Here is a 25,823-nt window from a genome sequence, read left to right on the forward strand (position 1 = left end):
CCCCCTGCCCCCCTTGTTGTTGGCCTTTCTTCACCTAATGTCTGGTGAACTTGCTCAGAAACTGCCTGAGCTGCTGGGCAGCAGCGGGGGAGGAGCTCCAAACTGCCGGAGCCGATCTGCGATGCAGGGAAGGAGGGAGGGAGGGAGGGAGGAGGAGCCCTCTCTGGCTGAGTGTCGGAGCCCCATGTAAGTGACACCGTCCGGCCGGCAGCACTGTTAGCCGCGCGGGCTCTGCATGGGGGGTGGGGAAGTCCGGACATTTACAAATTCCCCCCGGACGCTATTTTTAGCTTAAAAAGCCGGACATGTCCGGGGGAATCCGGACGAATGGTAACCCTACTCTTACAAAACTGACTCTCCAGGCTTTACTCTAAAAACCCTTCTTGTCTCTCTGAAATTTCTTCCTTTCCCTGTTTAAAGTAAAATTTTAAGGTAACTAAATACTCATGAGAACAAGGGACTAATTACGCTAGACTCATAGACTTTAAGATCGGAAGGAACCATTATGATCATCTAGTCTGACCTCCTGCACATTGCAGACCACAGAACCTCACTGACCCACTCCTTTAATAGACCCATAACCTCTACACTAGCACGAGCCAGACACAGTAGATGCAAGTGCTGTACAAGCTGCCCTATAAAGATTGGCTGTAAACAACTCTGACCTGCAACTCACCTGATACTCCAAATCAGAGTATGTCATGAATAGACAGTTTTGCCTAATTATCTAGTTCTGTGCTGCAGAAATAGAAGCTAGTATACAAGCAAACTCATTCTCATTTTTGATCCAACATAGGAACTGCAATCCTAACTCCACAGCTGAAAGACTTCTGCACTTAATTTACCACAACAACCAGTCCCCTTGTATCTCTCTTGATTAAAGCTAGGGTTACCATACATCCGGTTTTCCCCGGACATGTCCGGCTTTTTGGTACTCAAATCCCCGTCCGGGGGGAACTGCCCAAAAGCCGAACATGTCCTGGAAAGTGTTCTTGGGGGGAGAGCTGAGAGAGCAGATGGTTCCTGAGCTCGGGACAGAGCTGGGTGCGGTGCGGGGCTGGTGGGCTCTGTGCCTGGCCATTGTGCACAGGCTGAGAGCGCCAGAAGCAGCCCGCCAGGGAGGTGCTTAATCAGCCTGGCTGCAGCAGCCTCTGGGCAGCTGAGCACAGCCGCAGCCTGAAAACGAGACCCCCCTGCCGGCCCCCAGGCTTACCTCCCACTGCCTCCATCCCCCCGAGGGCAGCTCGGAGACACGGTGGACGGGGCACAATTTTGCAAAGCTCAACAAAGTGTCTGCTGGGATGAGCCGGCGGTAACCCTTTGGCTGCCAGCACGTGCTGCAACGAGCAAACCCAGCTGCACAGACCTATCGGCAGCTTGTGGCGCTTTCGAAAAGTGTTGGGAGCTATTCAACCAAGCCACAGCTCTGCCCTTTGCGTTTTCTTGTCATTTACCTGGGACATTAGATGGGATCCTTGTTACTTAAGGCAAGGCTGACCCATGTGCTTAACTTTACACGTGTGAGTGAGCCCCCAATCTGAAGGTGAGCGACTGTGCCAGGGTTTGCAGGATGACAGTTTAAAGCAGAAGGCTGGAGAGGTGATCACTGAGGGTTGTAGTTTCGCTGGGGTGCTCAGTTAACCTGCATGCACTAAAATGACTAATAATCTAGCTTGTATTTGTTCATTTGGATTCAATCATATAAAAGAGTGCTAGAAAACAGCCCTGGACCCCCTGACAACAATTAAATACACATCCCTAACAGATAGCACCACAGCATATAGGATCATCCCCGCCAATGAGTGTAGCAGCAAAATCATCCCTGATTTCACTCTGCCCTGACCTCACTCCTGCAGCTCTCCCCAGACACCTCAGCTCTGAGCAACTGAAGAGCGGAGCTGCCGAACGCTACCGGCTTCACGGTTAGCCAGGCAGCCCCCAGATCTCCAGACCCTGTGCCCCCAGCCGAGCGCTTCCCCTCCCAGGCTCCGGCTCCGCTGGGGAAGCGCCTGGCCGGGGACGCAGGGTCTGGAGAGCTGGGGGCTGCCCAGCAAACTGTGAAGCCAGTAGTGCTCGGGCAGCTTCGCGTGGCTGGGAGGGAGGAGGGGGAATGCACTCAGGGGAGGGGGTGGAGTTGGGGCGGGGACTTTGGAGAAGGGGCGGGCCCAGGGCAGAGTTGGGGTGGGGGCGGGGCCAGGGCCCCGTGGAGTGTCCTCCTTTTTTAAGGTTTAAATATGGTAACCCTATTAAAGCTGGGAAACAGAAAGCAGAAAGGAAGCAATGTCAGGTTTTAGAACATTTGGACACGATTTTATATTTTTATTTTGGGCAAAACCTATTTCTTTGGCAGTGATTTCCAAAGCAAAATTTAAGTTAACTTGAAATTCTGGTTAAAAAGAAAACCAGTCCTTTTAAAATAAAAAGCAGGAGGACATTTTGTGTGTAACTCCTTGACTGTGTCATCTAACAGTGAGAGAATGTGTGTGTAAGCCTCTGATCCCTTCCTCTCATTTTTATGCAACACAGTCTCTCACAAATCATTGTCCATGATAGCTTTCCAAACAAACAAGTTGGCATGAGATATTTCTAGACGACCTATGCATTAATGAAAATGCACTTGTGAGGCATGAAATATTGCCTTTCCAGTTTCTGCTGTAAGCTATTTCTTGTGTGGGAGAGGGCGTGGGGTGGAAAGAGGACAACATTTGCCTCCACTCCTGTACTTTACCATTCGAAATTTCACTATAGCTTCTTATTCACATTACTGTGCTCTCTGCAAAGACTCCAGCAGAAGAAGTCTGCTTTCCTCTACCAAGCAGAGTGACGTGTATGGTTAAGTAGTTAAACCATGGAATATGGGCCATTTGTTTTCAAAAAGCTTCTTCATCCACAACACCTCTGGATGTAATGGCACAGCCATAAAGAAAAAAGTCGGATCCTCCTCTGCCTAGGGCTTGGGAAATGAACATATCATACTTCCTCCTTTTGCCAAAACAAACTGCAAGGTGGGTGAATGCAGGTCCAAAAGGCTTAACATCTACTCCTCCATACTTAAGAATTAAAAATATATGCAATACTATACTTAATACCCTTGGAAAAGCCTTCTAGGAACCATGCAAAAAGCATTTCAATAAGAGTCCCAAAAGGAAGAGAGTAAAATTTAACTGCATGTAGCATTGCCTGTATTGCTGCCCCAGCCGACTCTCAACGTGAATAAAATTGCAGCTTGGCACATTTTTATTAAATAGCAATGTACATCAACGCCACCAGCTGACAGCCATTAGAGATCCCCTGGAAAGATGGAGATTTCTGTTATATTGTTTCGATTCCATTATATTTAATAGCTTTCAAGTGTTGTGTGGTCAAACTAAGATCAGCAGATCTGTTAAAGAGATTAAAAACTATTAACTGAAGCCCCAGGGTTTAGCATTCAGTGACAGTCATAGAAGCATTTCAAATCAGTTCAAAACATGAAGGAAGAATGATCCTGGCAATTACCACGGCATAAATCTAACTTTTATCCCTTGTAAAATGATTGAAGAGGAGGAAAAAGACACTGAACATTTAAAATACAACAGACCCAGCACAATAAAGAGTGTTTACAAAATCAGTGTTGCCAGACAAACTTCAGTGAGTTTTTGGGTGGAGAAGGAAGGGGACTAAAATGACAAAATAAGTGGAAGAAACAGAACACAGCTGATGTAACACATTGAACTTTAGCAAGACATTTGATACTGTCTCACAAAGTCTTACTTGAAAATTCAGTTCAAATTGGCTAGGATAGGAATACTGTCATGTGGAATGAAAACTCTCTTTAAAGCTGTAAACAAAGGGCCATACACTGAGTTAAGTGTTTAGTGGGTAGAAATGTTAGAACTAGCGTCATATAACATCTGCATTAGTGATCTGGAAGCGGGAGTAAACAACAAAATAGTGAAATTCTTAAATGACATGAAATGAGGTGGAGTTGCAAACTCCAGTGAATAGAAAGGAATAATAAAATAGGACCAAAAGAAATTAGGAATGTGTGCAGAAAATAGCAAAGTGAAACTCAACTTGGAAAACAGCAAAGCTAATATATCTGTGAAAAGTTATCTGACATGCACTCAGTGCAAGGAAGAAACCAGGCAGCAGTAACTCTGAAAAGAACCCATGGTAGCAGCGGAAAGGGACCTAACATGAGTTTGCAAAGAAAGGGGGTGAAAGAAAGCCAGTGTAATTTTGGGTTGTATGAACAAATCATCGTGTCATGGAGCAGGGAAGTAAACAATCCCTTTCTGTATGTCTCTAGCGCAGCATGACCTGGAACCTCATATTAAATTCTGAGCAATGCATTCCAAGGAAGGTATGGACAATTTGGATTGAGTTCAGAGAACAGCAACAAAATACTCAAAAGGGCTGAAACAATTGACTTCTGAGGAAAGATTAAATTCAGGTAGTTTGGCTAAGTGAAAATAAAGGGTGGTGATGGTGGTGAGGAACATGGAAACAGTCTAAACAGTTTACAAATATCTGACGGTTGTAAACACCAAGGATGGAGGAGGAATTTAGTACTTGGGGGGTACACAATGGAAGGCAGCGTGCAGGGTATAGCTAGGAGTAATTGGATTAAAAGAAAGACAATTCAGGCAAACTACCAGGAGAAGTTTCCTGAGAGTGCACTGCATTAAGATGGACAGCAGTTTCCTAAGGACAGTAGTGAAAGCCCTATTACTTGAGGCTTTTAGAACTATAATGAACAAGCTGTACAGAAGGAAAGAGCTCTGAATTAGTGTGACATTACCAGCTGGAAAGTCTCTAGTGCCATTCCCATCAAACAAGATCAGGCAAAAACGATATTGTCTATTTGTGCATTTTGTCTTAAACTCCCTTGGAGGCATAAAGAAACCCTATTGTACTTACTTTCCCCTGGGCCATCTTGCTGATTATCCTCTGGCTGCTGGGAAATTCCTATTTTTGACAAGATAAGTGTGGCACCATCTCGGACCTTCAAGAACATAAACATAGGGAAATCATTCCATAATACATGACTGCGAGAAGCAGGCTTAAACCTCACTATTTTGGAGTCTTTACCCACCTAACCAGGCTTTTGAAGATACCCACCAATGTTCTTATTCTCCAGTTAGGGCCTGGATCTTGAGAAGTGCTGTGCAAACTTTAACTTCTAGCCATCAGGCCCTTCATCTCCAATACCCCCTCTCCTGCAGAAGGGCTCAAGCTCTGATACTTGCTAGATAAGCGGGCACAGGTAAAGCTTCCTCCAAGGTTGATAATGATGTTCGAAGTGTGAGAGTTCAGTGGCACACAGGCAGTTTGCATGAACCTTCTGCACAAGGGTTAAATTACCCATAAAGGAGCAGAGCTACCTGCCTTCTTAGGGAGCTGTTCTGGACCACCTAACTGGCAGGATATTTGCTGTCAGGAAAGGGTTAGGTAGTGTAAAGGGGAAAATAAATAAGGGTATCACAAGTGCTTGCATACCCATGACGATGAGCGCAGCATGAAACCTAGATAGATTACATAAACAAAAATTTCAACGCCCCTCCCTCCCCCGACCCTGCCAATTTCCCCCTCCCTCCCCCCATGTCATACATAACCTGAAATATTATGTTAAGATTGGTTACTTGACTGGGTGTATCAGGGGTTTATACACAGGGTAAAATAGAGCAAGTGGTCCTTTTAAAAAAAAGTGCCTTTGTTCCACCTCAGGGTTTAGGGTTCTTAAACACATCAGTGAAGCAGAGAGAGTGACAAATGAAGGTCCAGAGAGCTTGGGGAGAATAAAGAAGAGACAACTCTCTGATGGAGGGATGGGGGAAGAGAAGCAGCTTCCAAAATGGGATGGGTGGAGTAAGAAAAAAAGAGTAAGTAGGTAAGACGTCAGAAGTCCATACCTCCCAAAATCTGTAGTAGCTAAAGAGGGATGGGTCCTGTCCCCCACAGTGGGGTGAGTAGGTGGGGTGCTGCACACAGGAGCTGGGAGGCCGGGCAGGGAGGAGTTGTGGAGCAAGCCTCATCTCATCTCATAGTGGTGGCTCCTGCGGCTCCTGTTCCGAAGGGCTGGCTGGGCTCAGCTCCCCTTTCTGGGCATTGAGACCTGGCCCCTGGTACCTGCCCATCATGGGCTGGCCATGTCAAATTTGAGTGAGTGGCATTATGACCCGGCCATGGAGCTGCAGTGGTACTCACTCAAATTTGGCCTGGCTGCCTCCACCCACGAGGGGGCCAGGTTGGGCCAAATCGGAGTGGTGCTATGATCTTGTGCACCAGAGGCCAGATTGCAATGCCTGGAAAGAATAGCTGAGCCTAACAACCCCATGGGACAGGAGTCACTTCAACTGGGACAAGATTTTGGGAGCTAAAACAGGACAATCCCACGAACCTGGGACTGCTGAGAGATATGGAAATATAGTCTATATAGGGGCAATTTGGAATTGTATCCAGTGATGGAGAGGAAACCAGTGAGAGTACTAGAATTTGATACATACATTCTCACTTTCCAGAATTAGAAAGTAACATAGCTACATGTCCCAGCCCCCTTATTAGATGGTACAAGCCAATTTTCTCTAAAAGGTAATAAAAGTTTATTTATTACTGAAAAACAATTAACAGATGTCAGCAATCCTCCTTACGTTATAATGCATCAGAGTATTCATACGTTTCCACCTGCCATCTCTTTGGGATGTTAAATCCAAATCTGAGAGGATCTGGGCAGTAGAACCTGGACGCCACTCTATGGAGTAATTAAAATGAGAAAAGAAACCGGTTTTATCCTTGGGCAACTAAGACAGTATACTACTAATGTGTTTACATTTAAAGAACCAATGAAACATCATAAAATATCTTTGAAATATTCCATTTCAAAACACTTGGACTTTCCTCCTTTCCCTTTTATTTCCTATTAGGGAACTTTGTGCAAGTTTGCTTAAAAATTCATGTGATTTTTCTGTTTATTTTCCAACTGAAGTCAAAATCCACAGTTTAGGATACCACAATTAGTTGCTGTAGAAATTGTTGTGATATCCAAAACTAGGGTTGCCAAATTTCTAATGGCACAAAACCAAGCACCCCTTCCCCGAAGCCCCGCCCCTTCTCTGAGGCCCCACCCTCACTCGCTCCATCCCCCCTCCCTCCATTGCTCACTCTCACGCACTTTCACTGGGCTGGGGCAGGGGGTTGGGGTACGGGAGGGGTTCCCAGCCAATGAGATCTATGGATTCAGCACTTGTGGTGGGGGCAGCACGTAGAGCTTCCCTGGCCACCCATGCACCTAGGGGCCGCAAGGAGCTGGTGGCTGCTTCTGGGAGCTGTGCAAAGCTAGGACTGGCCGGGAGGCTGCCTTAGCCCCAGGCCCCAGCTGTGCTGCCAATCGAAGTTTTAACAGCCTGGTCGGGACCCCGCCAGGGTCCCTTTTCGACCGGGCATTCTGGTCGAAAACCGGATGCCTGGCAACCCTATCCAAAATGGAGGATTAAGGACTTCATGTGGTATAGATAAACAAAAATTTGTTTTTAGGCAAATGACCAAAGGAAAAAAAAAAAAAAGTAATAAACACCACTTTATCCCCTTAAATTATGGAATTAGTGGACATGTCACAAAACTATTTTCCTTTAATAAGGCAGCAGTTGGTGTTTAAAACTTTAAAGACAACATTTTCAGAAGTGACTAGTAATTTTGGAGGCATCAGTCTTTGGGTGCCCAACTGGAGATACCTTAAAGGGGTCTCATTTTCAGAGAGTGGGTGCTCTGTACTTTCTGAAAGTCAGGTCCCTTTAAGTTGCTTCAATTTGGGCAATCAAAAATGGACCGACCCAAAGTCACAGGACACTTCTTTGTCCTTACTTTTACATCAATTAATTGTTCATGTTATCACTGTCGCATGAATTAGTACCGGAAACAATCAATATTTCATTGGTTCTGATAATAGGTTTTACCGAGAGTTGTTAATGTGGTCTGTGCATTAATATGAGAGTGGGCAAAGAACAAAGGTTAGGAATTTTATAATATGGACATACTTTATTTCACAATATAGTAAAGTACGTACTAGAGCATCATGCTTAGCGGTGGATTCAGCTTAATAGTTCAAGAACTAAACCTTTGATTTATTTTGTTTGTTTCAATAATCACTTTTACTGAAACATTTTGGGAAAGGTAAGAGCATCAAATTAGTGTTTTCGATATTATTACAAAAGCCCCAAAAATAACTACTTACCAAGAACAACACTGTCAGCTTTTGGCCATTGTGAACAAGGCAGATTTCGGTAGACTTGGTCTATTATCTTTTCCTTTACTTGAGAAATAGTATCACAGTTCAGCACTTTCACAGGTACAGAATCAGTACCTCCATCTTGTACATACACATTTACTGTCTATGAAAGAAAAAAATATGCAAAACTATTCAAAAATATCAGTTTCAATCTCTGTTTTTCTGGATGATTAGAATCCAAGCAGTGCCCAAGATATATTGTGCAGTCTTACTGCCATGCAGCAATGTACGTTTGCAATTGCAATGTGGATTATCTGCACAGTTCTTCACTAATATCCAGCCAGCTAACTACTTTAGATTCCAGCCCATTCTTTCTATTATGATAAAATAGAAAAGGCACAGATTGGATTTTCCCCTTCTTCGCTGATATCTAATATGACATCTCTACTGTGTCTTGGGAACTTATTAAAGGGAAGTTTTAAATAGAGACAGGCATGTATTAAAATACCTGGACCATCCAATGTCTGTGTACCACTTAAATTATCCAATAACGCAATACCCAAAGAAGAGTCAATTTACTATTTATTACTCGTCACAATAACCCTCAACTACAGAGGGCACACTTGAGTAGTTTATTCTGGTTCTCAAGATACCATTGGTTCTGTAGGTATTCCTCCATTTTATTTATACAGGAGAAAATCTCCAAACCCAGAATGAACTTTAAATGTGCCCACAGCATAGAGATGATAATCTCAGTCCAGGTAAAATGAAAAGGAAGGATAATGTTCTACAAGGGGAAAATATTTTGAGAAAGAGGTGGAGACTGTGACCTCACCCTCTATGGAGGGTACCTGATCTCCAATGGTCAAGGTGGTGCAAAAATCTTGGAAACTTCATGGACTCTGCTACACAGGCATACTTTGATAGCAGAAATGTCTAGCCATGGCTTCTTTCCCCTTTAATTGGCTAGCAGAACTTCCCTCTCTCTCAGATATGGTCTTGGTAGAAGTGATCCTTGCACTTCATGTATTATTTTATGTAGTTAAACTGTGCTGCAATGCAGTGAAATTAAACACGTTTTCATTTTCCCTAGACAGAATTTGCAGGCTAATTGTGTTTCTTCTTCCTTTCCCTATTTATTATGTTAATTATATATGATTTTGCTGTCAGTTGAAAATGTAGTGTGTCAGTGTAACAACTGATGAACATACCAAATTTTTAAACAAAAATAATGACTGTAAAATGGATAAATACCATGTACCATATAGTTCTCCTCTCAGTTTCAGGTAGAGGTGTGCAAATTAAATTTTGCATTTATCTACCTAAGGCAGTAAGTGCTCCATAAATGTCTATCCAAACTCAGACACTGGCATAATTAGCACAAGATTTTTTTTAAAATCATAAAACAGGCATATAATCCCAATATTGTAAGCAATATTAACCTACTTTTTTGTGAAGGATATGCAATTTTTTTGTTATATGTACAATTGGTGAATGCAATGAAATCTGGGCCAAATCTGGTCTAATGTTCACAATAAATATCTATGAGAATTATTCTTATTTGTCTCAGATTTGATTGCATTCACACATCTCTCTTTGATACTGCATTCATAAATCTTAATTGTAAAAGCCATTTTTTGAGTTAAAAAGATCCTAACTTAGAAGAATTATTCCAGTAAGTCACAAATGACGTACGATACAAAAATATCTTGCTCATTAAACACATGAGACAATGTAAACCATGTTGTCCAGTCTGGAACTATTAGGTATACTCTTCAGGTCAGACAAACATGGAAGCCTCATTAAGCCCAAAAATCTACATTTAAAAAGTTACATTTTTCATTTATCCATCCCCCACCCCCAAGCAGTCTGTTAACTATAGTTGCTGTAGGTTGTTGTAAGAACAATTCATAAAGCAAGCTTCCCATGCTGCCCTCCCACTCAAATCCCTTAGGAATATATCAAAAATGCGCTTTTAACCAACACTTAATAAAGGCTTTTATTAAGTTTCAGCCACACCACAGATTTGTCATTGCATGTCTCACACTCAGAGACAAATGAAAAAGGTTGCTAGCTGTGTCAATAATAAACCCAGAGTAATCACTTCAGAGTGACTTTCAAGGCAAAGAAAATCCTGTGCTGCTCTTCTGAGGACAGTTCTGAGCATTATGTACGTTTATTAGACCATGTGCAAAACAAACAAGCCAAGATTCTCAAAAACAGATGACTAGATTTAGACACTTATTTCCATCTTTAGATGCCTAAAGTAGTAGCCCAATACAGGCCATTAGAGCTAGGGACTATTCAGAGTCTGATTCTTGTCTCACTGATACTGGTGTAAACCAGAAGTAACTCCACTGAAATCAATAGAATTAAACCAATATAAAATGGTTGAGAGAGAGAGAGAGAATGATAATCAGGCTCATGGAATTTTCCCTCAAACTTATTCAGAGATTGGGGTTGCTCATATCTGGGACTTGCTTCTAAACCCTTCTATATAGTTCTTAATTATTCACCTATTGCCCATGTTAATGGCTCATCTGGGCTCTCATTAATTATTATAGAAAGAGTGTACTGATATAAATTTAAATTCCACAGTATTCAAGAGGAAATTTCTTGATATAAAATTAATGACTGAGCAGATGAGCTGCTTACCAGTGGTGTATACTCTACATCATCTCCCAGTAACCCTGTGTCATTCAATGTATATTTGGCTTTCATCAGCACAGCATCCACTGGGCCTTTTTCCACCTGATGTTTGATAGCCTTGAACAATTTATAAAGAGGCTCTCCAGCATTGTCCTGTTTAAAAGAAAAAACAAAAATAAAAAATGGAAGGGATCAATGCAATATGTTTAAGTACTTAATGAAGGAGAAGTTTATGCATAGCTTTCATCCCTTACCTTCAGATATTGATATAAACAAATAGCCATCCAATTAGACAACATCCTCTCCACAACAGTTTCTGATCTAAAAAAATATGAATATTGAAAATGTTTGCTGACAAGAAGGCAATTTTCTTTTAAAGTGTTGCCTGAAATAAAATATTTCTACATTAACAGCACTTGTTCTAATGCAATAATTTTACATAGATTCTTTAAAGCGTGCACCTGCATTAGATAATGCTTTGAACTGTTCAACATTCTTAGATACTTTCAGCTCATTACTTTTACTTAAAGGTACATATCATATATCCAAAATCAGAAGTTTGTTTCTAAGTTGTAAGAATGAATGCTTAAAAGAAACCTACACTTTAGTTACTGGGGAACAAACTACCGGTAACCGAAACAAAACATGCAGAGCAAAGATGAAATTCTGTAATGTATTTAGGAGTAAGAATCGGACCTATCTAATTGAAGGAGATGCATCAGAAAATTGTTTAAGTGCATTCATTATGGAGATGATGATATAAAATTAGATAAGCAGCATACAAATATTTCAATATTGCATTTTCTTCATGGATAGATGTCTGAGCAAGTTTGTTCCAAGCTCTAAATTAAATTATTTGGATGGGACAAATGGCTCTAGCTGCTCTTAAAAAAAGTAACTCCTATCCATTTTTGCTCCCTAATGTGTTTGGACGTGTCATCATCATGATGATTTCTAGACAGTCTATAGCATGACACACACACTCTGAAAAACACCACACTGTAAATGTAACAATGTTGCAAAAAACAAAGGACTATGGAAAACAAGACAATCATTCAAACCTTCTGAGCATCAGCTTTGGGTTTTTGGCCACAACATACTGCTCCATCAGCTCTAAGAACAATGTCCTCATGATGTCAGTATAGTATTCTAGCTTTCCATGTAAAGCAACAGTCAATAGGGATGCAAAATAAACTTTTTCTCGGGCAGAGAACTCCCTCTGCTTCTCCAATGTATGAATAAACTAAAACAGAAAAAGCAGATTTAGCTTTGAGTCTAAACGATTCATGACAAGTTTCAAGAGCAGCTCAAAACATACCTGGCATGATAGGAGGGGAAAAAAACCAAAACACTTACTGTCTTAATGTTAGTCTTCTAAGTACAGCATGAAAAAAACACTCAAAGTTTTGAACAAACTACATATAAATAAGCACTATCTACAACTCCTCTCTCTCTCTCTGTGTGTGTGAGAGAGAGTTTTAAACACTGTCTTCAGGGCGAACTCAATTAATACTTCTATGCCTTCAATAAAGTATGAAGTAATATATAATGAAGGATGTTTTTGTTTAAAAAAAAACTTCTGCACCGTAAGTTTAACCTCCCCCTTCCTCCCCTCCCCAAAAACACCCCAACCAAACAAAAAATAAACCCTTCCACTTGAATTACAAGGACTGCGAGCTGAATAAGTACATTGTAAGTTTCGGAACATGTTTTCCTCTGCCTCAGAATGTAACACTATTTTTAAGTAACGAGCATTAGGGTCATGCTTAAAATAAATAAATAAATAAATAAATAGGTGCCTGCAATTAGCTTCTGACTTCGTATTTAGCTACCTAAAAAAGCAGCTTGATTTACAAGAGTACCAAGATTTAGCACTTTTGTGGGAGAGCTGGGTGCTCATCAATCTTGAAATCAGGCCACTTTTTTAGGCGCCTAAATATGGACTTAAGAGCTGAACTGTAGGCTCATCTGTGCTTAAAAATGTATGTGTGACTCTACATGCACATACATACCAGGAAAAAAGGCTTTTCTGAAAAATACAGGGTGAGCTCAAAGTGACTTTCATTTCAATACTCACATTGATGAGAAATGATTTGCTATTCAGTAGATTGGAGAACTGATTTAAAGCCTGCTCCACAGTTTGCTTTCTAGCCTCTGGAATATCCAGTTTCCCAGTAATCATTACATCTTTCTCTCCATCTTTTGAGGGCAAGAAGAAGACTCTGTCTGTGTACATTTTATAGTCCAGCACAGGAATTCCTGCTTCACTGACATCATTGGTCTGATCTTCCATCTCTATCATTAGATCTAGAACATACAATATTTCTAGTTTTAGAAACCACAGTACCTTTTGTTTTCATCTAACAATGAAAGCATTTTATACTAGGGGGAAAAAAAACGATCAAACATATTCAGAATCCTTTCCCCTGCCATATCCATTCTGCTTTTTCCATACCATGTTTACCAATTGCCAAAGCATGTTCCCTACAACCCAGAGTTTCTTCCCAGATAATCCTATTGAGACACTGACAGTGCTATCTCTGAGGAACCACAGCGTATATTTACTCACCAATTTGGAGCTTGCAACAGCAAGTCTCAGAGTCTGGGTCTACAGACTGCTTCTGGGGCTCGTGCTAAGGTAATAGCTGTGCAGACTTTAGAAGTCTAGGGAAGGGGGTGTGCTTCAGAGCAAGAGCCCAAATGTCTACATGGCTATTTTTAGCACCATAGCAGGAGCCTGAGTCTGTCAGCCTGGGCTCTGAGCCAGGCTGCCACAGGCTGCTGCTTGCTGCGAAGATGTACCTATAGTTACCTAGACTGGGGAAGGGACAATCTCATTGTTTTCTGTTTGTACCATGAGCAGGCACAAGCAGGGTTCCTGCACAGCATCATTATACATATGCTAATAATCATCCTCACCACCAATGTGATAAGTGGAGAGTGATGAATTTACTGTTGGATCAGTATTGAACGCTGGGGTTTATGCAGAGAGCTCTTCTTAACACACACACACACACACACACACACACACACACACACGCAAAGGATAAAAAGAAATTGTGGCCAACTACTTTTCTTGTGTTTATATATTTTCTATTCCTTTAAGTCTACATCGTTGTGAAATTGCCTTTTAATTCTTTTCATGATAGTTGGGATGTTGAGCCAAGGAGCAAGATCAACAGGAAGCACAAAGAATAATCATTTTATTAGGAGAAGGGCAGAAAGGAAGAAGGTAAAATAATTCACTGAAAATGATGAAAACACTTCTGTGAGCCCCCAAAGCTTTCAAGTTCTTGACACAAAAAGCAATTAGGAGGTCATCTTTCCACAAAGTGGTCATTTCAGCTGGAGGCTTTCCAGTTGCCTGATATTGCTGACTGACTAGAATACCATGTTAATTAATATAATGGCTTGTCATCTCAGGAATTTTTATTGACCACATAATTTATCCTGGTTCTCTTTATTTTATTACACTCAGCCAATTCTAAGAAAGAAAACATCTCATGGTTTCAAGCTTCATGCTGTGTGTGTTGTTCTACCCTAATCACCACTTCCTTTACTATGACTGCTCTGATGCACGCAGGAAGACTCCTCTTCCTGCATTTGCCATTATCAATATTATAGGCATCTAGAAACTACTTTCATTTAAGTGCTTTACATTACTATTAGCCAAGACGACGTGTATCTTATGTGCTAGATGACACTGCTAGAGACAATTTGTGTTCCTCCTGAGCCCAGAGAGGCAGCTGTGCTGGAGTAGGAGATTAACCCCACACTCCAGCAGGCAGCAGTACTCCCCTGGCAGGGGACGGGCAGCTTCACATTCCAGAAACAGCTCTGAGAAACCAAGGACAGAAAAGAAGAGGGATTACAAAGGCCAGTTGGTGAGGGAGACTAATAAGCAGAGATGGCTCCAAACGGGAACCTTGATCTTTAGCCCTTCAAATTTCAGAGTGGCCTTTGAAGCTGAATCCCTCAATCTAAACAGTTGCTACTGAGGTTTGGTATTGGGTAGGGTCCAAAATTGAAACATGCCAATTTTCCAGATGTGACTCAAGTATAATGGGAAAAAACTATTCTGAGACAATTTCAACTCCAATGGCAGAAATCTCAGGGTAACAGTAGATTTTGAGAGATTTCCACTATTCAAGATTGCAAAAATCTTGTCAGATTATCTATAGAGTCAATTCTAAACCCTAACCCTGAATTCCCAAAGCTAAATCTAAGCCAAATTCAGATTCAACCACCACTTTTTCAGCCCATCTGTGTTAATAAGAGACAAGTAATTTCTCTTTAGGAAAAAAACATGCTTTGTTATAGAAGCAAAGATAGGTTATTTCAGTATAAACAAATAGTGTATTTTAGATAGTGATATTACAGGTCAAGGTAATCACTTAGGCCAAAGTTTTCAAACATAGGTGCCTGAATTAGACACCAAAATAAGTAGCCTGATATTCAGAGGTGCTGTGCCCTTACAGCTCCCATTGATTTCCCTCAGGTGAAGTCTCTTTACATAAGTAAAGAATGAACCAGCCTCAGATCAGGTTCCATTATTTCCTATTACAAAGAGGTAAATTTTCTTCTTCTCTCTGATCTTCCCGGACTTAAAAGATATTGCAGTCTATCTTCATAAATTCATAGCTCACCAATTCATATATTTTGTGGCTTTCCTAACATTATATTTTTATTGAAATAAATGTGTCATATTTTATCAACAGCATAAATACAGACTACACTTACTTACTGGGAAAAAAAGTGACTTTTCAGTACCAATAAAAGCTTTTTAATAGTAGTAATAAAAAACCTAGTTTCTATTTCCATTTACTGATTTAATTCCTCGTGCTTATTTTATCTTTACCCTAAAAACCTGTTGTTTCCTTTAATCACTTTCACTCTATTTAATCTTATTAATGGTCTTAATTGTAAGAAGAATATGTACTGTACATTGATGTCTGTAATCAAGAGTAGTTATACTGGCTTGTAGTTACAACCAAGAAACAGTTTCAGTAAGATAGTGCAGTAGTTTTAGCCCAATTTAGTATTTCTCATTAGGGTCCATAAGAAATCTAACATAAATCATACCTGTGAATTCCTTTTTGCATCGATCTCTGACACTTTCTTCCAAACCTTCAAGCTGTGACTTGATTTTTTCATATTCACGTTCTGCTTGTTGGCTTTTTCGTCTTTAAAGAATAAAGGTAAAGTTATTAATGGTAAAAGTACAGCATTTTGCAATTGCATCAAATGGAAAGGCTGAGGGATCAGAGGAAGCCTGTTTCTTTTCCTCTTTACTTTTAATAACGAAAGTGGAGGAGATAGCGGGTCAGATCTTCAGCTAATGTAAATCAATGTAGCTCTATAATGAAGCTGCTTAAACAGACCGGTTGAAGATCTGGCCCAATGACTTTAAACTTATTAGACTACATTTGTGAGCACATTTTAAGCACAGCTACTTCACTTGTGCAAGCTGGACAGACAATGCAATAAGCACTCAGAGCACATTCCACAACAGCTGCTGAGTCATGACTAAGGCTTGTCTACACTTAAGATAGCATCGTAACTATGTCGACCTCACGGATGTGAAAAATTCAGACCCCTGAGTGTCAGAGTTAAGATGACCTAACCCCAGGTGTAGATGTGGCTAGATCAATAGAAGACTTCTTCTGTTGACTTAGCTACTTCCCCTTGGGGAGGTGGATTAGCTACATTGCCAGAAATACCCCTTAAGTTGCTGTAAGAAGCGTCTACACTACAGTAACATAGCTGCAGTGTTGTAGCTGTGCTGCTGTAACATCCAGAGCACAGACATGGCTTAAGTAAGTACATGCACAGGATCATACTGAGCAGGTTATGGGAGATCTAAGGGAGTTTCAACGTTGTACAGGTGCAAATACTATAAGACACTGCATCTCAGTTGTACAGCTTTGCATCATTACAGTGAAATCCACCCAGCACAAAGCTGATACACTACTTACATCCCACTTAAGACCTCAAAATAGGCCTCAAGTAGGACTTAAGTGGTGTATAGTCCTGGTACTGGCACTCCACAAAGGGGTGAATTTCACCAATAGTGATAAAATGTGTGTGTGGTAATACGTGGCTCAGCTGTAAAGACCAGAATATCCACTCAGACAGATCCAACCATCTCAGGTCTACAGAGTGTTGACATAGGAAGCTTAAACATTGACTAATACACATGCAAAACAAGCAATATTTTCACTTGCATGAAGGCACTTCAGCTGCAATTTCAAGATTGTGTGTGTGCATCTTACCCTCTCAGTGAGGGGTGTGAAAACCTGGGCCAATTTGTTTGTGCTTACAGCAGAGAAAGAACACTGGGCTGACAGGCACCAAGAAATACCACTGAAAGGGTCTATGTTAGGGGAATTATTGGTATAAACGTTTTCCAGCTACTTCCTTTAAAATGTTTAGTTTATTAAGTGATCAAGATTGTTCCTCTTTGCAGATGAGAATAGTTTGCTCTTCTCCTTCAGAGCTTTGGGACAGCCATAGCATCTGACTATCTTACCTGTAACAGTAGATAGAGATGATGATAATGGCCACCATAGGAAAAATTACGGATGGCAAAATCACATCCAGGGGTATGTCACTCACACGTGTGTCATATTCCACTCTTCCTAGGATCCATTCTCTGAGGCCAAATTTCACCTAAAGAATTAAATACATACTTATACCTGCCTCAAAAAATGTAACAAGAAGATTATTCAATAATTTAGCTGCCATGCTTTAGTTTCTTAGTAATCTTTATAATCTATAGAATTCCTAGTCCAGATTGCCAAACAGGTATAAGATTCAGATACAATATTTTTGCTGGCATAAATTGGCATAGCTCCACTGAAGTTAATGAATTAATGGAGCAGCACCTTTGTATTCTAGCACGTAATTTAGCCCTTATTACATAAAAGGAAAAGAAAAAGTTATTACTATACAAAGGAATTTAAGACCCAATCCTATAAACACTTACTACCCAGAATAGTGATTGACTGCAATGGGACTTGTAAAGATAGATAACCCTATGCCTAGTTGTGAGTATACATAGGACCTGACCCCTTAATAAAAGTGGCAATCAATATCTTGGGACATTCTATCTATCTGCAATCCTTTTATAGATAGCAAGCAGAATCTGGAAGTGGAGTGGAGTCACAAGATAGTTTCCTTTATATAATGCGCCACTGAAAAATAAACCCATGCAAATAGGAAGATACTTTATCAGTGTCACAAACACAGTACTCCATACCCTCCTCTCTACATACATGCTATTAAAGACAACAGGCAGGAAAGGTGACATACAATGAATTCAGGCAAGTTATTGATTGTATCCCTCTTCTGCCTTCTCTTTGGCTGAGGTTGTACTTCTGGTGGTTCACAATATAAATCCTTTTCAGTCAGTGTTTTTATGTTGCAGGGTTCTGCTCCTACAAAAGCTTGAGCCTCCTCTATCGTCATGGCTTTGTTCAGATTACTGCCCTAGACAGAAAATATAAGGCTAAGTCATTTAAGCCACAAAGCCACGGGTGAAGCAATCCACAAGTTACACAACCTTTTGAACAGTTCATTTTCAACACAGGATGTAGTGACATCAGTGCGAAGGGGGAGGAAAAAATATCCCCAGGCTTTTACACACAGAGGAAATCTATTAATTCTATGGGAACGCAGCTCATATGGAAATTCCAGATTCCAGCAGTGGAGGGCAGCACACGTTTTTTAAGGATGAAAGGAAAATCTCACATCTACATATTTATTACAACAATAAAACTACAACCAGCCATGTCTTGTCAAGTTTACCTTTGCATGAATAAGTTTGTTGACTTGTTTTTTGATGCCATCAGTGAAGTTTTCAAATGTTGGATCCGCAACGTATTTAAAGAGGTCATTGTCGGCGTTTAAAACGAAACTGTAACCATCCATTTTAATAAGTGTAGTAATCCTATAGTTTTCTGGATCCTCTAATATTGGTGGAGAAGAGAAGACTATTGTGCTTTCATTGATTTTTGCAATATCTTTTCCTAGAAACTAAAAAGCAAACAAAACATTTTGGGTTTTGATTAGATCATGTTATTTGCTGCTGAACATTTAGCACCTAAAAATAGAAGGCAGAGCCTGTGAACTAGGCCTTCCACAACACAACCAAGGTTAAATAAAAATGTGAGATTCTCAGATACTTTTGGAAAAGAAAAAAATCACTGCACAAAAATAAATCATTGCTTCAGTGTGGGTTAGTATTCATGTCCAAAGCAAAATCCTAAGGTCTGAACACTCCCGAAGTGGACAGAAAGTTTGTGTCATTATCTGAATTTTGTGGGTTTGAACTATTTTAGGACGATTTAATGTTGAGAACACAGGATTGATGGGGGTGGGATGGTAACTCCTTAGCTTTAATCCAGACTATTTTTAACTCTTCTGCAACCTTGGGCACATCACTTGTATTCAAGGCATTTATAAATAACAGAGACGTTATCAGCTTAATATAAATAAATAATGGAGATATCCCATCTCCTAGAACTGGAAGGGACCTTGAAAGGTCATTGAGTCCAGCCCCCTGCCTTCACTAGCAGGACCAAGTACTGATTTTGCCCCAGATCCCCAAGTGGCCCCCTCAAGGATTGAACTCACAACCCTGGGTTTAGCAGGCCAATGCTCAAACCACTGAGCTATCCCTCCCCGCATAAATGCTCAGTACCATTTATGAATAAAATACATTAAACACCAACTAATTAACTCACAACAAACCTTATCTTCCACCACAATGAATGTTTATTTCTAAGGGCTGGTCCACACTAACCCCCCCAGTTCGAACTAAGATACGCAACTTCAGCTACGTGAATAACGTAGCTGAAGTCGAAGTACCTTAGTTCGAACTACAAGGTACTTACCGCGGGTCCACACGTGGCAGGCAGGCTCCCCCGTCGACTCTGCGTACTCCTCTCGCGGAGCAGGAGTACCGGCGTTGACGGCGAGCATTTCCGGGATCAATTTATCGCATCTAGACAAGACGCGATAAATCGATCCCAGAAGATCGATTGCTTACCGCTGAACCCGGAGGTAAGTATAGACATACCCTAAGGCACCTCATGCTTGAAAATGTCTGGATCCTAACAGTATAATTTATGTATGTATGTTTATTTCCCCCTCCCCATCCCAATCCTTTGCACTAGGTGTTCCTTGGCACATTTAAAAAGTACAATTATACAAATAGTTTACTCTAGGAACCCTCTTCAATCATTAACATAAATCACAACCCAAAAAACAGCAGCTATCTTTATGACTTCCCATGATACAGTCTTCCCAGTCTCTTTTATCACAAACGTGATTATACCATTCTTAGTACATTCTGGATACTACGATAATATAATGAAATGAAAATAAAATAATAAAGTGAACTAAAAAGGAAAAATGGTTGACCAGAATCAGGCCCAGTTTAGACATCACACTGCTGATGAAGATAGCTTGTCTGACAATAAAATAAAATAAATAAATAAATACATACCTGTTTTGAGGCTAGACTGCGTATTTGCCTCTTCTTCTTTCTGGAAGACCCATGAAGGTCAGCAGTTACAACTATGGAGAAACTCTGGATGATATCAAACCCAGCTCCTGTTACAGTAATATTTCTCCCTCCACTGAAAAAACAGACACAAATCAAACATCAGTAAAGTTCTACAACCATACCTTAGCTCCATCTAGGACTTTTTCCACTTAAAATATTTTGTGCACAGCTTTGCATGCAGGTACTTGTACAATAGTTAGGTATCAAATGTAAGAACTTCCAGTAAACCAAATATGGGTATAAAATTTTGAAGTGATACAGCTGTTCCAAACCCTGTGGCCTAGTTGTGATTTTTATATTCACATTTTTAAATTATTTAAAATGTTTTCCCGTGCCTTTATCACTCTTGGGGTGGGGAGCACTACACTAACAGGGGAACCTAACGTAATGGTTGGTGGTTCCTACCAAAATGGCTCAGTGCTTGGATGAGATCAGCTCATGGATTAAGAATAGCTGGCTGAAAGTGAAGCTGAGCAAGACAGAGGTTATGCTGGTGGGCAGAGGAAAGCATTTTGAAGAATTTGTAGCCATGGAGCATTCTTCTTTGGTTGAAAATACACACCACAACTGGTCAATACAGTCTGCAGTATTCTTGGAATCCTCACTGAGGCTAAGCTCTCACAGAGCAGCATCTGTGAGTAACGTCTTCCATCATTTCCGGGTAGCTAGGAGACTACCCTATCATGGCAGACAGTGATCTGGCCTCAGTTATTCATGCCTTCATGACCTCTTGGCTGGACTACAGCAAGGCAGTGTACCTGGGGATGAAGTACCTTTAGCACTTAGCAAACTCCCACTTGTTCAGAAGGCTGCAGTGCATCTCTACAGTAATGCTGGCTACCAAGCACATCACACCTGTCCTCTGCTCCCTACCCTGGCTTCCTATAGAATCAAGTCAAGTTAAAAGTCTTAGACCTCATCTTCAAGGTGCTCCACTGCCTGGCACCAGGATATTTCAAAGACCCTCTAAAACTCTGGGACAAAGACCATACTCATCCACTTTGCTCCTCTGGCTCAGTGGAACTCCCTACAACAGAAGATAAAGCTTTCTAAGGGGCTGGTTCGAGACTGTGGAATGAACTTCACCAGGAATTAAGGATCGCCACAAACCTCATCATCTTCCACTCCAAGTGCAAGATGTACTTCTTCGACCTGACCTTCTCTGACCTAAATACATAGCAACATGCATATTAAAAGAGCCCCTACCAAAACAGGACACTCCCGTGCAAGCACATCTCCCCCGAGAGAGGATGAGAGCATAAACACATGACATATTAGTCATGTTGCTTACAGCATTCCTGGAAGGTGCTCTGATAGTGTGGTAATGAGTGTGTTATATGAACCTATACAGAAAGGAATGGAAGTCACACGGTGCTGGCTCTCCTTGTTGCTTTCAGTTGATAGATACATTAACAGTTAAGAAAGGACTTAGCATACATTTCCAACCACCAACAATCCCAATAATCATTACTGGGAGGGAAGGTGATCCACAAAATAATCCAATAAAATGAATTCCACTTTATCAAAAGTTTTGAGAATCCCTGGAGTGATTGACTATAAAGAGGGAAAAATTAGACTGATTACAAAGGGTTTACAAATGTACCAAGTAAACAAAAAGAAAAATACATCTATTGTCCCTCTTATCTCTTAAATGGGAATAATCTTAAGTATTACTTTGTTTATATAAAAGGCCGTGTTGAAGGAGCCTGGTAAGTCACAGGTGACTTAACTTTTAAGATCCTGTTCAGGTTATCATCTCATGTTGGTTTTTTTGGTAGAAAGTGACAGAATTTGAGATTTGGCTCATTCCCTCTGATCTCTCAGAATATGAAAATACCAAATTGTCCTCTACTAGGCAGCAAGATTAAGATATTAGGAAGCTGAAGCCCATGAGTAAAGATCACAGTTTTTGTCCCCAGCCCCTGAAATGAGGAGTATTCTGGGAGGACTTCTATACAGGTACACTGTCAAATAGTTCAAAGTATCATGTTGGGATTTCCTGTTTGCTTATATATTTAGGCTATTGGTATTTTTCTTTTCAGAAAGAACTGAATTCTCAGAGAGAAACCACCAGTCTGGCTATAGATTAAAAAAAAAACACACATACACACACAAAATCTTTAAAAACCTTGCTGAACTCCAGTTGCGTTTTTAGCCAGCTACTACTTGCCCTACTGGAACAAAGCTGGCAAGTCATAATTCTTTTTTATTTCCACCATACCAACTCTTACTAGCTGAGCTAGACATGTTTCAGAAATGGATGGACACAGACATTTTGACAGCTTTGTGTTATCTGCAGGTGATGACTTCTGCTTTAATGGGAATAAGATTAATTTTAAAAAGCAAAGTAAAATTAGTGTTGATTGACATTCTCCTTAAATACATCTCAATCTATTTTCTTTTTCCTTTAAGAAATCTGTATTTTAAAATAAGTTAATTACTTTTCTTATTTCAAGATTTAGCTTTGAAAAAGGTATTATTAAGGTTTTGCGGTAAACAGAATACATTATTAATGTGTGTCAATAGTTTGGGGAAAAAATGTACAAGCTCATATACTTAAACTTTCTGCAGAGACACAGTATAGTGACTTTCATTTAAATAGTTTCATATGAAGAAAAACTACCACACACCCATATCTATTAAGAATGAACATAGTTATAATAGAAACATTTCATTACCTGCTGAAGCTATTTTTTGGAAAGATTTTAGTGACAGTAGGATTTTCGCTATATGTAAACCATATATTGTTTAATTTGTTCTCTGTGTCTCCGTGATGCACGGTTACATGAACTTCTTCTACTTTGTCATGTTGTCCTGTGATGCAAACTATTTGTTCACCAAAATCAATGCTGGAAATTGGAGGAAAAAGAAAAGGGGAAACAAGGCTCAAATTACTAGCATTATTATTAATCATCATCTTTATTACGGTAGAGCCTAAGAGCTTACCAAGAATGGGGTCCCACTGTGTAGGCATTGAACAAATGGTAGCAGACAGTCCCGGCCCCAAAGAGTTTACAATCTAAATAGACAAGATCGACATGGGGGAAGGGAAGAGGGGTGGGGGAAACACAAGCCTAATGAACAAAGTGATCACTGCAAACATGTTAGTTCCAAAATTTTGGGGTTTTGGGTGGGTTTAGTTAGAAGGGGATCAGCTACATGGAAAGAGGATGGGAAGGGAAGAGTGGTGAGGTGGACGGGGCAGTGGAGAAGAGACTAAGAGGGGTGGGGTGGAGTGACCTGAGATGAAGAGATTGTGAGGAGGGGGATGGAAAGGGTTGGAGCAAACAGCCAATCAGTATAGGGCAGAGAAAGTCCAGTCAAAACCGCAGAAAGTTTTCCGACTGTCTGAAGGTTCCTGTTCTGACTGCTTCTGCAGCTATTCCTACCTGCTGGATTCTCTGGCTGGTTCCTCGCTGCAGTTTACCCTCATGGCCATGTGGCTGGGAATGGTCGGGGGCTGAGGGAAGGCTTTATACTACTCTGTATTACGGTCACAAAGTGACAAGTTTTAATAAGGGCAAAGCTTCATAAAAAAAAAAAAAAAGACAAGTGCTTCCTTCCCTCTCCCCACCCCATCCCTTAATGCCTTCTTATAGCTAATGCCCTCCTACCTTCCATCCTCCCCCACCTGTCCCCTGTGATTCACAGAATAAATACAACCAACCAAAAACCTACCCAAAAATTAATGAACAAACAAAATCATGGCACCAACTAAATGTTCACAAACCACCACTCTATATTTGCACTGCTTCTGTGTTCTATCCCTTTCTCTCACTCTATGTCAGTCTTATCCATTTAAAGATGGTAAACCGTTGGGGGCAGGGATCTCCTCTCACAATAGATTTGCACAATGCCTCGCACAGATGGGCTCTGATCTTGGTCGGTGCTAGTGCAGTACAAGTCAATATTATGAAAGTTAAGTGCTGCCTACGTACATGTTGCAGGGTACATCACCGAGGAAAACTCCAACATCTTTCTGGGAGCCAGTTTCCAGATTTTCCCCAGTGATTGTAAGGATGGTCCCGCCAGCTAGGGGGCCTTTGGTTGGACTTATTCCTGTAGGATGAGGTTGCTGTAAGGAAGAAATGGCAACAAACTCATTAAACACATGGGTTTAAGTTTTTACTTTACACAGGAATTATTTGTATTTCTAGTGATTACAGACTAAGTTTTCAACAATGACTAGTATTTTTGGATGCCTAACTTGAACCACGTAAATGGATGCCCGATTTTTAGAAAGAGTTTCTCTGAAAAATCAGTCCCCATTTAAGGGGTCTCAATTTGAGGCAATTTTGTAAAGGACAGCATCAATATGGATGTGAAGAATAAAAAAAACCTCACGAGAATAATAGGGTTAGGAACCGATCTTCCACAACAGATTTTCCTTCATTAGAGAACGAGGTGATGAACAGATAATGTGGATTTACTCACGTGCAAGATTTCACACTAGAGCATCCTCAAGCTTCCTCCAGATTTAAAGACTCTAACGGCAATTTGTAGACTACCTACTAATTAGCAGTCTTAAAATTTCCCCTTGGACTTCCTATTTTCATTTTTATTTCATGCTAAACTAGTTGAATAAAGTGAAATAAAGAAAATATTTTCTTTCTGCACCTGCAGAAGAGGCTTCTGTTTTCAAAAGCTGGTTTAGCACTTCAACAAACCCTGGTTCCAAGCAATTAGCCAGTGACTTTCACAAGTTTAGCAGTTTGACTTTCCTTAAAGCTTGCCAGCAAACATGTACTGCTTGATATTTTTTAAAATTAATTTAAACGATTTTACTAGATTATAGTAGACCTGAAAAAGAATTCTATGTAAGCTCGAAAGCTTGTCTTTCTCACCAACAGAAGATGGCCCAATAAAAGATATTACCTCATCCACCCTGCTTTACTAGATTATAGTAAGATTAGGCCTAAGCACAGATTTAATTTGAAACCTGAAATTAACAAAGGTTTATTTTATTTGAACCTGTATTTAAATAAAAAATCAAATTGAAATATAAAATTTGATCTTTTATTTAAAAAAAATATATATGTTTTCCACCCTGAGTTAGACCAACACTATAAACAGACAGACAAAACCTCATCAAAAAGCAAACATTTTAAACACACTTCAGAATGTGAAACACAGACATCATCCTTTCTTGGGAGACAGAAGCTCTCTACTTTTGCCCTTGGGGCTCACAGTGCATTTGAAATAGAGCATTATTCACATATATTGATCACCTTGCTGTGCTTTATTGCTTCAAGTACTTATCAAATGATATTTAGAGAAACCTTCTCCCCTCCAAAAAAAGAAGAACAGGAGTACTCGTGGCACCTTAGAGACTAACAAATTTATTAGAGCATAAGCTTTCGTGGACTACAGCCCACTTCTTCGGATGCATATGCATCCGAA

General features: G+C 40.5%; 1 protein-coding gene across 1 annotated transcript in view; it reads right to left on the bottom strand.

Moving 5' to 3' along the window:
- The window catches only part of PLXNB2 (plexin B2), a 346,449-nt gene that overhangs the window by 16,723 nt on the left and 303,903 nt on the right, over positions 1-25,823 (bottom strand). The window contains exons 18-31 of the mRNA XM_034767793.1: positions 24,362-24,498; positions 23,102-23,272; positions 20,364-20,496; positions 18,662-18,889; positions 18,167-18,343; positions 17,385-17,524; positions 15,938-16,038; positions 12,933-13,162; positions 11,917-12,098; positions 11,110-11,176; positions 10,862-11,008; positions 8,213-8,369; positions 6,633-6,733; positions 4,903-4,987 (exon numbers count right to left, since the gene is read on the bottom strand). Coding sequence (XP_034623684.1) covers positions 4,903-4,987; positions 6,633-6,733; positions 8,213-8,369; positions 10,862-11,008; positions 11,110-11,176; positions 11,917-12,098; positions 12,933-13,162; positions 15,938-16,038; positions 17,385-17,524; positions 18,167-18,343; positions 18,662-18,889; positions 20,364-20,496; positions 23,102-23,272; positions 24,362-24,498 — 2,056 coding nt within the window. The remainder of the gene's footprint in view (positions 1-4,902; positions 4,988-6,632; positions 6,734-8,212; positions 8,370-10,861; positions 11,009-11,109; positions 11,177-11,916; positions 12,099-12,932; positions 13,163-15,937; positions 16,039-17,384; positions 17,525-18,166; positions 18,344-18,661; positions 18,890-20,363; positions 20,497-23,101; positions 23,273-24,361; positions 24,499-25,823) is intronic.

This window comes from Trachemys scripta, chromosome 1 (assembly GCF_013100865.1).
Source record: "Trachemys scripta elegans isolate TJP31775 chromosome 1, CAS_Tse_1.0, whole genome shotgun sequence".
In the NCBI taxonomy this organism is placed as follows: Eukaryota; Metazoa; Chordata; order Testudines; family Emydidae; genus Trachemys; species Trachemys scripta.